This window comes from Asterias amurensis, chromosome 22 (genome assembly GCF_032118995.1).
Source record: "Asterias amurensis chromosome 22, ASM3211899v1".
In the NCBI taxonomy this organism is placed as follows: Eukaryota; Metazoa; Echinodermata; class Asteroidea; order Forcipulatida; family Asteriidae; genus Asterias; species Asterias amurensis.
The window spans coordinates 1,234,634-1,248,820 of record NC_092669.1 but is presented as its reverse complement, the minus strand read 5'-3'; the positions used below and the strand labels follow the sequence as shown (position 1 = coordinate 1,248,820).

Here is a 14,187-nt window from a genome sequence, read left to right as displayed (position 1 = left end):
TTATAAGGGACATTTTATAAGGGAAAAGTGCGAAAAATTTCACCAAAAACAAAATGGATGAAGGAATTCCTCAAAAGTTCAGACTGTCGAACTTGGACTAGATTAAAGTTACTAAAATCAACAGCTGTAATTTTTTCCCTCAAAAATGGTGAACGTGATCATTCTAAACTGACAAGCTCCAACGCAGCCTGACACCCAGAGATTTATCACAAAACCCGCCCCAAGAGGGATTTTTCAAAGTCTATTTGCGTGCGTAATCTGATGTAAACGGTCTTCAGGGAACGCAAAGGGGGCAAGTGGCTAAACTACACTTGTCACGCATGTATAACGTCTACCCAAAGTGTCAGAAATGCACGCTGTCATCCTGGCTCTCTGCTGACGAGCCTCCTACAATGAATGGGGCACAGGTTTGGTATAGGAGCAGTGGGGTGAGGTGGGAAGACTGGGTTCTTTGGGATTTGGGGATTTTCGTAGCACAATGTCCACAGAAAACTTACACCGTTTGAAGATAATGATAGTAGAAAGCGTACCTTAAAATATTAGTTGCTGAAGTGATGTAGTTTTTGAGAAATTAGTAAAACAATGCCATTAAAATACGGTTTTAAATGCTAAAATAATTTTCATCTCATGTCCACTAAGACGAAAATTATTTTCATGACATTGATTTACTCATTTCTCAAAAACTACAGCACCTCAGCAGGGAATATTTTTCAGGGAAGCTTTCTATCTTCATCATTATCTTCAAACTGTGTTAATCTGTGGACATTGTGTTTTTTGTCCTCCAAAATGTCCCTAGACCCTTTAAAAAGGGTCTACCTCTGACAAGATTATATTCATTGGGGGAGGCCTCAGGGGATGAAAATTTGTTTCTCTTGAAAAGGGACTGAAAGATGCAAGAGATAAATTATTTTAAATTTAAAGTCTTTTAAAGGCAGTGGACACTATTGACTATTGGTAATTACTCAAAATAATTATTATCATAAAATGATTACGAGTAACGGGGAGAGGTTGATAGTATAAAACATTGTGAGAAACAGCTCCCTCTGAAGTGACGTAGTTTTCTAGAAAGAAGTCATTTTTCCAGATTTCATCTCGAGACTTCAGATGAGGTCTTCATGTGACCATGGTGCGACAAGGATGTTTTTTTCTTTCATTGATATCTCGCAACTTCGACGACCGATTAAGCTCAAATTTTGACAGGTTTGTTATTTTTTGCATATGTTGAGATACACCAACTGTGAAGACTCGTCTTTGACAATTACCAATAGTGTCCTGTGTCTTTTAAACAAGTCTAAACCCTAACAAGAACAAACCAGACCCCCAAAATTAGGTTTACATGTTTTGCCCCCAAAACATCATGTAGTCTTCCCTCAGGGTATTTGAATCCAAATACAGTTCAATATTTATAAAGGTAGTGTAATTAAGCTCCCAATGCTTGCTATTTCTGACCCTTGTTTTGATAACGAATGGAGAAAGACTAGACTGGATGGGTAGAGACAATCAGTATACTATCTCAGCGTGAAGGTTGTTCAACGAAAGCATCGACATGAAATCTATAAAGACCCTTTTAGAAGGGAAAATCGGTCAAGCATGAAACCCCGCATCACCAGTGACTCACAACATCCTTCAAGATTAGGATTTTACTTCATTACATTGATGTGCTTTCGGAGTTGTGCTAAAACAAAGAACAATACCTCACAGGCTACTCGGGTGGATGTGAACCCCGCAACTATTAAATTGTACTTCCTGCGAATGTGAACGCAATACCAATTTTGTCGTCACAACTTCATTTTCGCTGCGAATATTTCGCAGGAGTTGAAAACAGCTCAACTCGTGTGAAGTATTTTTTGCGAATTTGTGACCTCAAAATCGGCGGAAGTATAAACCAGGATTAAAAAAAAGGGGCTCAAAATTAGGGGTGAATAATAATTGAAATATCATCCTTCCTTGCTCATGAGTTATATTATAACTTAGAAGCTGAAATGTGAAGGCATAGGATGCAGCGGCTTCATATATAAATCTTTAATACTTCCTCGACCTTCTTAACACTCCAGTTGATCTCATTTATTTACATTATTCACATTTACAATTTTACCTTTAAAACAATAGCAACAACTACCGGCTCTTCCCAGAGCCACCACTACTCATGAAGAGATTTTACATAGTGTCACCTTACTTCTAGAAGCTACAGTATAGTTTCTAGAGGTAGTGTCACCGCAAACCTTATATCTATTCACTATACTAACTTCTGACAACAACAACCACAACAACAACATCAACATCAACATTAACAACAACAACAACAACAACAACATTAACAACAACAACGACAAAACAGCCCCATACACCGACTTGACAGATAAACATCCATTTCTACGATACAACCATTCTCTACGACTACGTACGAGGTACTTACATCTCGACCGTGTTCGCTGGCAAATCTAGCGGGACCTCAGTGAGGTTTCTCCTGGTGCAGTCCACAGCTATGATGTCCACCGACCCACCGTTGGGATTTTTCGGCCTGTAACAGCAACATACACTCGAGCATAGAGAAGAGTTTCTGTGACAATTAAACTTCGTTGGGGTGGCAGGAAAAACAGGCAACATCACCCCGTACACTGCAGCCCAAAACAACATCAAGATTAACTCCATTATTTCACTGAAAGTTTGACATATTTTGAAGACTAGTGGTGGTCAGTTTCAGCAACAACTTCGCCGCACTACATAGCAGTCAGACAAACACTGATTTTATGACAGTAGAACGCATGGTCAATGTATACGTACGTTTTGTTGCACACATACACATAGAATGCTCCATTTAAAGAAGGGGATTTTTGAAACTACAAGAACATAACGTTACGTTCAAGAGGGGTCACAAAGCTTTATTTCAAAACTATATTATATAAAAAAGTTAATTTATTGTCAGTTGTATAAGATTTAGTGTTCTTAGTGAGAGTTGTATAGATTTAGTTTATTGTTTTCCAAACAGCCACTTTAACTATCGCGTAACAAGCTCTTAGACCCCTAAACTAAAATATAATCGTCCACTCCGGTTAGTACCAATCAAAATAGTCCTGGCCACCTGCTGTAATCTTATGTGATGAAAAGTTTTCGAAGGTGCAGACAACTAAATAGACTTCACCAAGTCCCATTTTGAGGCGATTGACGGTTTGATAGGGTTTAGAAAGATGTTAGTTCCCATTCCCATTCTCTGAGATAAAAAACAACAACAAAAAACACTCTTATACAATATGAAGAGCATTGGTTAGAGTTGGGAAAAATTACTTTGCTAATAGAGAAGTTTATTGCAACGGTTGTAGGCCCACATATTTTGAGAAAGGATAAATTTGTTTACCCCCAAAAACCTACATTTTTATAATCATGAAAAGTAAAGAGTAACACATGGGTAAAATTAAGTAGTTACTTTTCACTCTTCGTGGGCTTAAAAATGTAGGTTAAATTTTAACTTGTATATTACTCAGCAGGGACTATCCAATCGAAACTACATCGTTTTTTTTTACAAAACGCATTTTCCTATGTTGTTCTCTTTTTTTTTCTTTCCCCTTTTCTTGTTGTAGAAACACCATCGCTATTTTTGTTTCTTGGTGCGGGGTGGGGGCACTGCAAATGGGGGGGGGGGGCTCTGTGCTTCGAATATAAAAGTAGTACTAAAGGAATGAGAGGAATGCCCCAGTGAAACTGGCAGTTAGTTGGTCAGAACATCTCTTTCATTTTTACATGTTGAATATTTTGCTAATATTCGGCTGTCCATCCATGCCAAATCTGTGTCATTTATTTATCGACATGAAAGCTCTATAATTTTGTATAGCCCCAGCCCATCCCGGCGTCTTCGGTTTAGATATGTGGCAAATAATTCTGTCCCCCTTATGGTGAACTGTGTACAAACTACTTCTGATGGCGCCCTCTGTTGAATCATTCTCCTTCAGCCCACGTTAATTTATCATGGGGGGGGGGGGCGGACATCCATGTGGCAGGAGATTCTGCTGGGACAGACAACCGGAATTGCTATACAGCGCCCTCTGCTGATAACATTTACTTACTGCGTGTGAGCGGCACTACTTTCATGTTGAAGGGGGTAAACAAGCTTCATTTTAAGAATTTGTTTAACACAGTTTAAACAAAATTCTAGACCCCTACTCTTGAATGTTATCGTCCATTCTTGTGTACCAATCAAAACAGTCCTTGCTTCTCTAATGTCACGGATGAAAAGTTTCTGAACATACCGACAACTAAATAGACTTCACCAAGTCCCATGTTAAGTAATGGTTTAAAGCATGACGTAGAGCAAAACTAAATAGAGGTTTGTGGTAACACCATGTGAATATTGTCTTTTTTAAGTAGTGTTGGATCTGAAAAGAAGCAGTGATTTTCAGAACCAACACTACTGGAGATATTTACATGTACCGCAAAACTCTCTTATATAGACACTATTTCAACCTCCTGTCTTCAACCGATCATTAAAGCCAATGGAATCTTTAAATAATTGTCATAGACCAGTCATCTCACTTAGTTGTAAATTGTTATACAAACAATTATTTTGAAAAGTTAACAATAGTTTCCAGTGCCTTTGAAACTCTTCGTGTGGCCTATGATTCGACCCAAGGCCCATATCACATAATTATGTGATGTGCTTTTGCGACAGGAAGTACAGAGTAGTAGGAGTAGAGTATAGCATTGGTACAGCCACTTTGTTCTTCGGGAATAACCAGTGAATAATTTCAAAAAATTATTTGTTGGACATGGTAGTCAAAAGAGTGCATTTCGCATTAACGATATCAATGGCTATAATACAATGCACAGTACATGTACATGCATAGACTACACACTGATGCATAGAATTGTGAACAAGTTGTTATTGGTCTGCCCTGTGCATAATTGAGAAGCGACTTAGTAAAGTTGAATACTGATGCAACTCGGTGTAAGGTAAAAAATTTGAATATGTCGTAAACATTTAGTAAACCTCCTGACAATGGCAAAATCCATTTTTGGGGCTCATGACGTCATTCCGGAAGCAGTGTATTTTATGCCCTATATAAAGCCGAGCGTTCTCGCACATCGGCCTCTTCCAATTATCGGCATCGAACATTCACAGAGAAAAATCAACAGCAAAGCGAGTTTTTTAGAAATGAAACAAGCGGCACCCGCAGTCGAACGGTAACTTATGGTACCTGTTACCAGTCAACCTACACCAGGATACCCAGATGGGTCACAAAAACCGCCTGATGATCGACCAAAAGTACAGCCCAATGATCGGCAAAGAATACCGCCAAATGATCGACCACTAGAAGAACCACCCGATGATCAGCCAAAAGTACCGCCTGATGTTTGGAAAAAAGAACCGCCCGATGATCTTTCCTCACCAGACAGAAGAAGAGCAAAACCAAACAATACAAAACTCGATCCTGTTCTCATCTCCATCACTGCGGGTGTCTCCCAAAAAGACGGCAATAACAACCCAGTGCCGCGACACGATCAAAAGGTGAGAATCACTGTTTCAGGGATGTGATTTCTCCGGTTTTTTAATTAACGTAATTCCGTTTTAACAAAAAAGGAAACTCGCTTTGTTTACACCCCACTATTTTCTCAATGGTGTTTTGAGTGTTCATTGCATTAGACATTGTTCGTGCCCTTAGAATTGGAGTCATGATTTTTGAAAGTGGTAAAAATGGGGCAAATCTGGTGACTACTGTTGAAATTATACGTGTTGGACCAGATTATCGTTTGCCGCTCGAGAGAATCTCGTAACCCTCCGGCCTGGCGGCCGTCGGGAGGAGGGACCGGTAACGTTATCGCAACATGCTCGCAAGTTTTCGAGCTCGCATGCTTTCGCGCCTTTCGCTCAGAGCTCTATTTTTCTTATCAGCCTAGAACATCCCTACTGTTTTTTAGTGTGAAGAAGAACAATATACAGCATTTTTAAGTATACAGGAATTTCCGCTGGTGGACAGTTCAGAGGAACTTAACTTAACAAAATCTCATTGTTAGCAGAGTAAAATCTAGATAAAATCCCATTAAAAAAGAACACAAAATTCATTCTATAGTTGGTAACTGGTTTGAATGTCGAGTGTTTATGTATTTTTCTTCTTCCTCTTTTATTCTTCTAGATACAAGACGTGTCTAAAAAGGAAGAAAAGAAACAAGATCATGGAGATAAGGATCCTGGTAAGTTGAATGTAATTAAGTTTGTGACTAATAGTGAATTGTTTTTAAAGTTGCGATTGTTCTGAGTTCGAACCGGTGATTTGCCACAGTCATTCATTCAAACAAGGCCTATAAGTATCTTTAAAGACACTGGACACTACTGTAATTGTCAAAGACCAGTCTTCTCACTTGGTGCATCTCAACATTAGCATGAAATAACAAACCTGAGAAAATTTGAGCTCAGTTGGTCATCGAAGTTGCGAGATAATAATGAAAGAAAAATACCCTTGTTGAGGTTGTGTGCTTTCAGATGCTTGATTTCGAGACCTCAAATTCTAATTTTGAGGTCTCAAAAACAAATTCGTGGAAAATAACTTCTTTCTCGAAAACTAAGTTACTTCAGAGAGAGCCGTTTCTCACAATGTTTTATACAACCAACCTCTCCCCATCACTCGTTACCAAGTAAGGTGTTATGCTAATAATGCTTTTGAGTAGTTACCAATAGTGTCCACTGCCTTTAAAATCTGTTTCATAATTTTCTTGAACTTGTGTTTTTATAAATAAAAACAATATTTAAGAAGTCGTTGTGACGCAAAGACTCTTCCTATTGCAGAATGTGAGTTTCCGTCGGTAACGACGGCAGATGAGTACCTCATCAGCAGTCCCAAGATTCCTCGTCCCCAGGTGTGTGATGGAAGGCAACCCCCCTGGTATCAACAGCAGTCCCTCGAAGGTCGACTTGGGGAGGGCATCATGTCTGTTCACTCTCCGCACCTACCTGACGTATGCCATCTGGGGGATCGGAGCCTAGCAGTCATTGGGGAACAAGCGACCGATAAGAAGATTAAAAAATTGCATGAATTAGATAGTGTTGAAGGAGTAACTATTGGTTATAGTAAATATGTGAAGTATTTTGGAAATGGTTTGAATGGTAGGCACGTCAGGCCTTACACTACCTGGAAAGGAAAGAAATCACATATTCGTGCACCATTTATCTTGGGTGACCTTATCTTCTATAAAGCCCCTAACTCCTGTATACTAAAGTCTGTTTGGAACTTACAAGATCTCAAGTTGGCCACGAGAAAAATTATAGATAAACAATTGAGCATTTGGAGGAATTGCAATTCCTCCATTGCCTCCATTGTTTATAGTAACGAGCCTTACAAGGCAACAACAGATCTAGAAAGAAAAATATATCTTGATTTTAGAGCATTCAATGAAAAAATATTGTCGCGCAATAGGAACCCTGTCCAAATGAAGGATCAATGGACAATGTGCACAATCAAATTTGCAAAAGAGGGAAAAACAACAATCTGTGTCGCATTTTCAGGAAATAAGTATAGACAAGAAATCTCACAATTTTGGAATGAAAACAAGTTTAAATATTTGAAGAAAAATTTAAACATTGTTTTCATTGGCAAGCCTAAGTCTCACCACAAACTTGCACAAAACATGGTTTTTCTGTTGTTAGACATAATCGAGAAGCCTGTTATTGAGGATTTGAAAAAGTTGCTTAACTGTATTTTAGTAGGTGATGACAAAGGTGTACAATCCATAATGAATGATCGCAGGGATTTTGGGACCATTGATTATGAAGACTTCATTCAACATGTCAATGAAGAGAAAAAACAGTTCATACATGATATTGAGAAGAAAATAAAAGAATGGGCCCCAACCATATTTAGAGAAGGTTTCGGACAGAGATGGTTAGTGCACGTCATTGACCCAGACCGCAGCGACAGTGAAATGGCGAGAGATTTAAATCCAGAGTTATTAAAAATACTCAAAGGTATCACAAGAAATAAACAACAGAAATTGGACAAAATTCCAGATGAGTTTTTCCAGAAGCTTAAGAAAGCTCTGAAACAATGCCACTGTGCCGAAGATAACGCTATTTCATCTGTCCTCGTGGCAATGCTGGGACAAGGGGATATTCTGGACGTTAGCATTACTGCACTAGACAAGAACAATTTAAATGGAAAACCATTCTGCTATTCATGTGATAAAAAGGTTCGTATTTTCTCTGTGCTACCATCATTGTTGCGTCACCTGGACATAACAAGTTGCAATCTGAGGTACCTAGTTGAACTCTGCTCTTTTTACAATTCTCAGTGGCCGGCACCTTCAAGAAAAAAAAAACCCTATTAAAGCGTTTGGATAACAACAACAAAACACGGGGCGGAATCAATGAAGATCAAACCACCTTGGCACGATCGGGTTAACAGTATGACAAGACCATAACTGCTGCAAATGGGATGATGCAAAATGATGGCTCCACAGACAAAAATGTTCAAATCATTGTCGTTGTTTATGTAAAACTACCAGGGCCCAATTTCATAGAGCTGCTTAAGCACAAAATTTTGCTTAAGCAAAAAAATCCTTGCCTAGTAAACTCAGATTACCGGCCGAGACTCCACTCAATTGTTATGCTAAGTGAACAACAGCTAAATACCAGTCACAATCAATGTATATGACATACATTTTTTGCCAGTAACACGTGTAAAATAAGCTAGCTGTTTTCGTGCTTAAGCAAATTTGTTGCTTAAGCAGCTCTATGAAATTGGCCCCTGATGGTCTTGATGTAAAAGCAAGAAACAATAATACTCACCCTCCACCCAATAAAAAAGTAGTTATTTTTAGAATGTTTTTTTTAAATGAAATTATCGGTTTAACTATTATATTATTCAATAAAAATAGAAATAAAAATAAAATCGTATAGGTAGAAAATAAGTGTGTTTTTAGTGTTTTATTTTGTCCTCCATGAGTCACAAGTATTTGCTTTTATGTCCAAAGAAAAATTATATTGTAAGTAAAGAAACGACAAGAAATCTTTGTGACTTTGTGACAAATGTTTTAATGAACTTACAACAAATCAATGCGACCTTAATGATAAAAAGTGCTTAAATTTCATCACCCCTAACAAAGATATTGAGAAAATAGGGAGACTGCCAACAATAGGGCTTAGCTAGCTCAGTTGGTAGATGCTAGCACACTTCCGGAGGTCGTTGGTTAAAAACCCGATCAAGTCCCTTTTTTCTTTGTTCAACCCCAAATATTTGTTTTTATTATTTCTAAAGGATGACACAATGCCCTCTGTCGACATGATTAGTTATGAACAATTCGTGTTTGTTATTGGGAAAACTCTCTGATACTTTTATGCGGCAATTAAAGGCAGTGGACACTATTGGTAATTACTCAAAATAATTATCAGCATAAAACCTTACGTGGCATAACAAGTATAGAGGTTGATAGTATAAAACATTGTGGGAAACGGCTCCCTCTGAAGTGAAGCAGTTTTTGAGAAAGAATTAATTTTCCACGAATTTGATTTCGAGACCCCCAGTTTAGAATTTGAGGTCTCGAAATCAAGCATCTGAAAGCACACAAAGTTCGTGTGACAAGGGTGTTTTTCTTCCATTATTATCTCACACGTTCGATGACTGAATGAGCTCAAATGTTCACAGGTTTGCTATTTTGTGCATATGTTGAGATACACCAAGTGAGAAGAATGGTCTTTGACAATTACTAATAGTGTCCGGTGTCTTTAATTAATACACAACACCAATAAGCACCACAGGCTCATCATCACGATTTAACTGTACACTCATATGTACGACTCTACACGAACTAGCTCGTGTACGAAGTGATAGTTCAACTTGAAAATGACTGTCGTTCCAAAAGAAACATGATGTGAACAACTCAGCTGATACCATTATTTATTTCAAGTTAAACAATTTACTTTAACACACATCGAGCAGTTATTGGGAAACTATATATTATAATATCTAATGGTGTTCAACGTTCAGACATCAATGTGCTAAGTTTTCAAGTGCATTGTGTGTGTTTTTTTGTTCGCGAAAACAACTTTTGTTTGCAACGGGGTATTTACGGGTATTTCTCATTTTCTGAATTCCCAGTGTAAGGGAATTTCCCGATTAATTGCGACTTATATATAACAGCCATTGCTCTTGCGTCGGACAAATTATCCACCAACACTTTAGACTTGACTCAAGTCCCAATCCCGCAAGAGTCCTTTTATTTGAAGAACACTCAGAAAACTCCCCCAACTTGTGCTACATTTTAACAGTGGTATGCTCAGCTGGGACCTCTCGCATGAGAACGGGACTTGAATCAAGTCTATCCAGACATACATGTCGTCGGGTCAATACTAGTGTCCAAAGCTCAAGTTCTTTTATTGCCGGTACACGACGAAATTTGTTTGCACATGTACAGACATTTTAAATGTTTCGGTTTCGGTGTTCAGTTAATCTGACTTTGGGTTTGACTTGGATGGTGTGAATGACAATCTCATGACGTTTTTGTTTCTGTCTAACTTAAAATCAATTAAAATTGTCAACTTTTAATATTTTCCTGGGGTCCTTACCATACAAGCAATGATTATTGAGGGCATCCATCCGCATGTATGCAAGTTTGCAATTTTCCATCATATTTCTATTCACTTTTTTAAAATAAAAACAAAAAAAAACTGTTGCTACCATGTTTGCTTATTGGATAATTTTAGGCCTATAGTGTGTTGAAACTACATATACAACTGAATTGAACTGAACATTTTGATACATATTTGCCTTCTCGTAGCAGCGTCTGCGCCTGTTTCCGCATTCAAATCGGCCATGCGCGTATAGAATCTATATTATAAAAGCGCTTAAATCGCATGGGCGCCGCCATTGTTGTTTGGCAAGTGGTGCCCGCACCCTGCTAAAATGATGCGTCCTGGGGTAAACTTCGGGGTACCCGTGGGTTGGGGCATGTGTTGTTTGTGACGTCGCAGTCAAAGCGCGAGCGTGTAGTAACTTTGGGGTTGAGGGCAGGCGTCCTTTGTGATGTCACACACAGTCATAGCGCGAGCGTCCGAAGGAAGGGGCATGCAGTGTGTGTGGTACGTCTGTTGGAGGAAGGGGCGGGGGAACGGCAAAAAATGTAGGGAATATTAGTAAAAGGGCTGGAAAAATAATACGGAAAGGGGTAAAAGAAAAAGGGACTAATGATGACATTGGACAGGGAAGAAATAAACTGGACATAGAAAAATACACGAAACGGAGAATCACCTGATTGGCGGGACAAATCAATGCGACCTTAATGATAAAGAGTGCTTAAATTTCATCACCCCTAACAAAGATATTGAGAAAATAGGGAGACTGCCAACAATAGGGCTTAGCTAGCTCAGTTGGTAGATGCTAGCACACTTCCGGAGGTCGTTGGTTCAAAACCCGATCAAGTCCCTTTTTTCTTTGTTCAACCCCAAATATTTGTTTTTATTATTTCTAAAGGATGACACAATGCCCTCTGTCGACATGATTAGTTATGAACAATTCGTTTTGTTATTGGGAAAACTCTCTGATACTTTTATGCGGCAATTAAAGGCAGTGGACACTATTGGTAATTACTCAAAATAATTATCAGCATAAAACCTTACGTGGCATAACAAGTATAGAGGTTGATAGTATAAAACATTGTGGGAAACGGCTCCCTCTGAAGTGAAGCAGTTTTTGAGAAAGAATTAATTTTCCACGAATTTGATTTCGAGACCCCCAGTTTAGAATTTGAGGTCTCGAAATCAAGCATCTGAAAGCACACAAAGTTCGTGTGACAAGGGTGTTTTTTCTTCCATTATTATCTCACACGTTCGATGACTGAATGAGCTCAAATGTTCACAGGTTTGCTATTTTGTGCATATGTTGAGATACACCAAGTGAGAAGAATGGTCTTTGACAATTACTAATAGTGTCCGGTGTCTTTAATTAATACACAACACCAATAAGCACCACAGGCTCATCATCACGATTTAACTGTACACTCATATGTACGACTCTACACGAACTAGCTCGTGTACGAAGTGATAGTTCAACTTGAAAATGACTGTCGTTCCAAAAGAAACATGATGTGAACAACTCAGCTGATACCATTATTTATTTTAAAGTAAAAAAATTTACTTTAACACACATCGAGCAGTTATTGGGAAACTATATATTATAATATCTAATGGTGTTCAACGTTCAGACATCAATGTGCTAAGTTTTCAAGTGCATTGTGTGTGTTTTTTTGTTCGCGAAAACAACTTTTGTTTGCAACGGGGTATTTACGGGTATTTCTCATTTTCTGAATTCCCAGTGTAAGGGAGTTTCCCGATTAATTGCGACTTATATATAACAGCCATTGCTCTTGCGTCGGACAAATTATCCACCAACACTTTAGACTTGACTCAAGTCCCAATCCCGCAAGAGTCCTTTTATTTGAAGAACACTCAGAAAACTCCCCCAACTTGTGCTACATTTTAACAGTGGTATGCTCAGCTGGGACCTCTCGCATGAGAACGGGACTTGAATCAAGTCTATCCAGACATACATGTCGTCGGGTCAATACTAGTGTCCAAAGCTCAAGTTCTTGTATTGCCGGTACACGACGAAATTTGTTTGCACATGTACAGACATTTTAAATGTTTCGGTTTCGGTGTTCAGTTAATCTGACTTTGGGTTTGACTTGGATGGTGTGAATGACAATCTCATGACGTTTTTGTTTCTGTCTAACTTAAAATCAATTAAAATTGTCAACTTTTAATATTTTCCTGGGGGTCCTTACCATACAAGCAATGATTATTGAGGGCATCCATCCGCATGTATGCAAGTTTGCAATTTTCCATCATATTTCTGTTCACTTTTTTAAAATAAAAACAAAACAAAACTGTTGCTACCATGTTTGCTTATTGGATAATTTTAGGCCTATAGTGTGTTGAAACTACAAATACAACTGAATTGAACTGAACATTTTGATACATATTTGCCTTCTCGTAGCAGCGTCTGCGCCTGTTTCCGCATTCAAATCGGCCATGCGCGTATAGAATCTATATTATAAAAGCGCTTAAATCGCATGGGCGCCGCCATTGTTGTTTGGCAAGTGGTGCCCGCACCCTGCTAAAATGATGCGTCCTGGGGTAAACTTCGGGGTACCCGTGGGTTGGGGCATGTGTTGTTTGTGACGTCGCAGTCAAAGCGCGAGCGTGTAGTAACTTTGGGGTTGAGGGCAGGCGTCCTTTGTGATGTCACACACAGTCATAGCGCGAGCGTCCGAAGGAAGGGGCATGCAGTGTGTGTGGTACGTCTGTTGGAGGAAGGGGCGGGGGAACGGCAAAAAATGTAGGGAATATTAGTAAAAGGGCTGGAAAAATAATACGGAAAGGGGTAAAAGAAAAAGGGACTAATGATGACATTGGACAGGGAAGAAATAAACTGGACATAGAAAAATACACGAAACGGAGAATCACCTGATTGGCGGGACCCGCGGGGAACAGGGAAAGTTATGGGACGGCAAAAAGTGCAAAGAACAATTCACGGGCAGGATGACGGGAAGGAGGCACGGGTTAGATTTTGGACGGGATAGGAGGTAGGGGCACAAAGTGGTACGTCTGTGGAACGGGGGAAGGGGGAACGGCAAAAATAGAAATGACGGGGAAAATGAACAGGTGTGGGGTAGGGATTGAACAAAATTAAAAGGGACTATCGTGATGTGGGACATGGACAGGAAAATATTAAACTGAATGGGGGGGGGGGTCAAGCCCATAAAACGGGAAAAAACCCACAAACGGGACCCGCGCGAAACTGGAAAATATGAGTTATGGGCATGCAAACAGTGGCAATCAAAGAAGAATGCCAATGCAGGGGATCGCGGGGACGGGAGAGGCACGGAGGCGTGGGTTAGATATGGGACGGGATAGGGAAGGGGCACACGGTGGGACAGGTGGTTGGGGAAAATGAACGATGCTGGTGAGGGGGGAAACAGCAAAGGGGTTTGAAAACTATACAGGACAGAAAATAATCAACTGAACGGGAACAACATAATCGAAACGGGATAAAAACGGGACTGAGAAAGAACCACTATCGGGATCCGTTGGAAACTGGAAAAATATGGATGGGAACGACAATGCCGAAACGAAAAAAGACGGACAAGTGTACGAGTTCACAAAGCACTAAGATTCGTCTTAACTTAGGACGGGTGGTTTGCCACAGTGAT

At 39.4% G+C, this 14,187-nt stretch overlaps 2 protein-coding genes across 2 annotated transcripts in view; one reads left to right on the top strand and one right to left on the bottom strand.

Moving 5' to 3' along the window:
• Positions 1 to 2,725, bottom strand: part of LOC139953809 (uncharacterized) — a 77,631-nt gene extending 74,906 nt beyond the window's left edge. Inside the window, exon 1 of the mRNA XM_071953376.1 lies at positions 2,417 to 2,725. Within this exon, the coding sequence (XP_071809477.1) occupies positions 2,417 to 2,652 (236 nt within the window). The 5' untranslated portion in view covers positions 2,653 to 2,725. The remainder of the gene's footprint in view (positions 1 to 2,416) is intronic.
• A 2,379-nt stretch (positions 2,726 to 5,104) lies between these two features.
• On the top strand, positions 5,105 to 8,878 carry LOC139953819 (uncharacterized). Its single transcript, XM_071953389.1, has 3 exons — positions 5,105 to 5,500; positions 6,126 to 6,183; positions 6,776 to 8,878. The coding sequence occupies exons 1-3, from the start codon at positions 5,183 to 5,185 to the stop codon at positions 8,308 to 8,310; spliced, it is 1,911 nt and encodes a 636-aa protein (XP_071809490.1). The 5' UTR covers positions 5,105 to 5,182; the 3' UTR covers positions 8,311 to 8,878.
• The last annotated feature ends 5,309 nt before the right edge of the window (positions 8,879 to 14,187 follow it).

Coding starts and splice junctions, on each gene's coding strand:
- LOC139953819 (XM_071953389.1), top strand. CDS start 5,183: ATGGTACCTGTTACCAGTCAACCTACACCAGGATACCCAGATGGGTCA. Junction 5,501..6,125: donor TGCCGCGACACGATCAAAAG/GTGAGAATCACT, acceptor TTATTCTTCTAG/ATACAAGACGTGTCTAAAAA. Junction 6,184..6,775: donor TCATGGAGATAAGGATCCTG/GTAAGTTGAATG, acceptor TTCCTATTGCAG/AATGTGAGTTTCCGTCGGTA.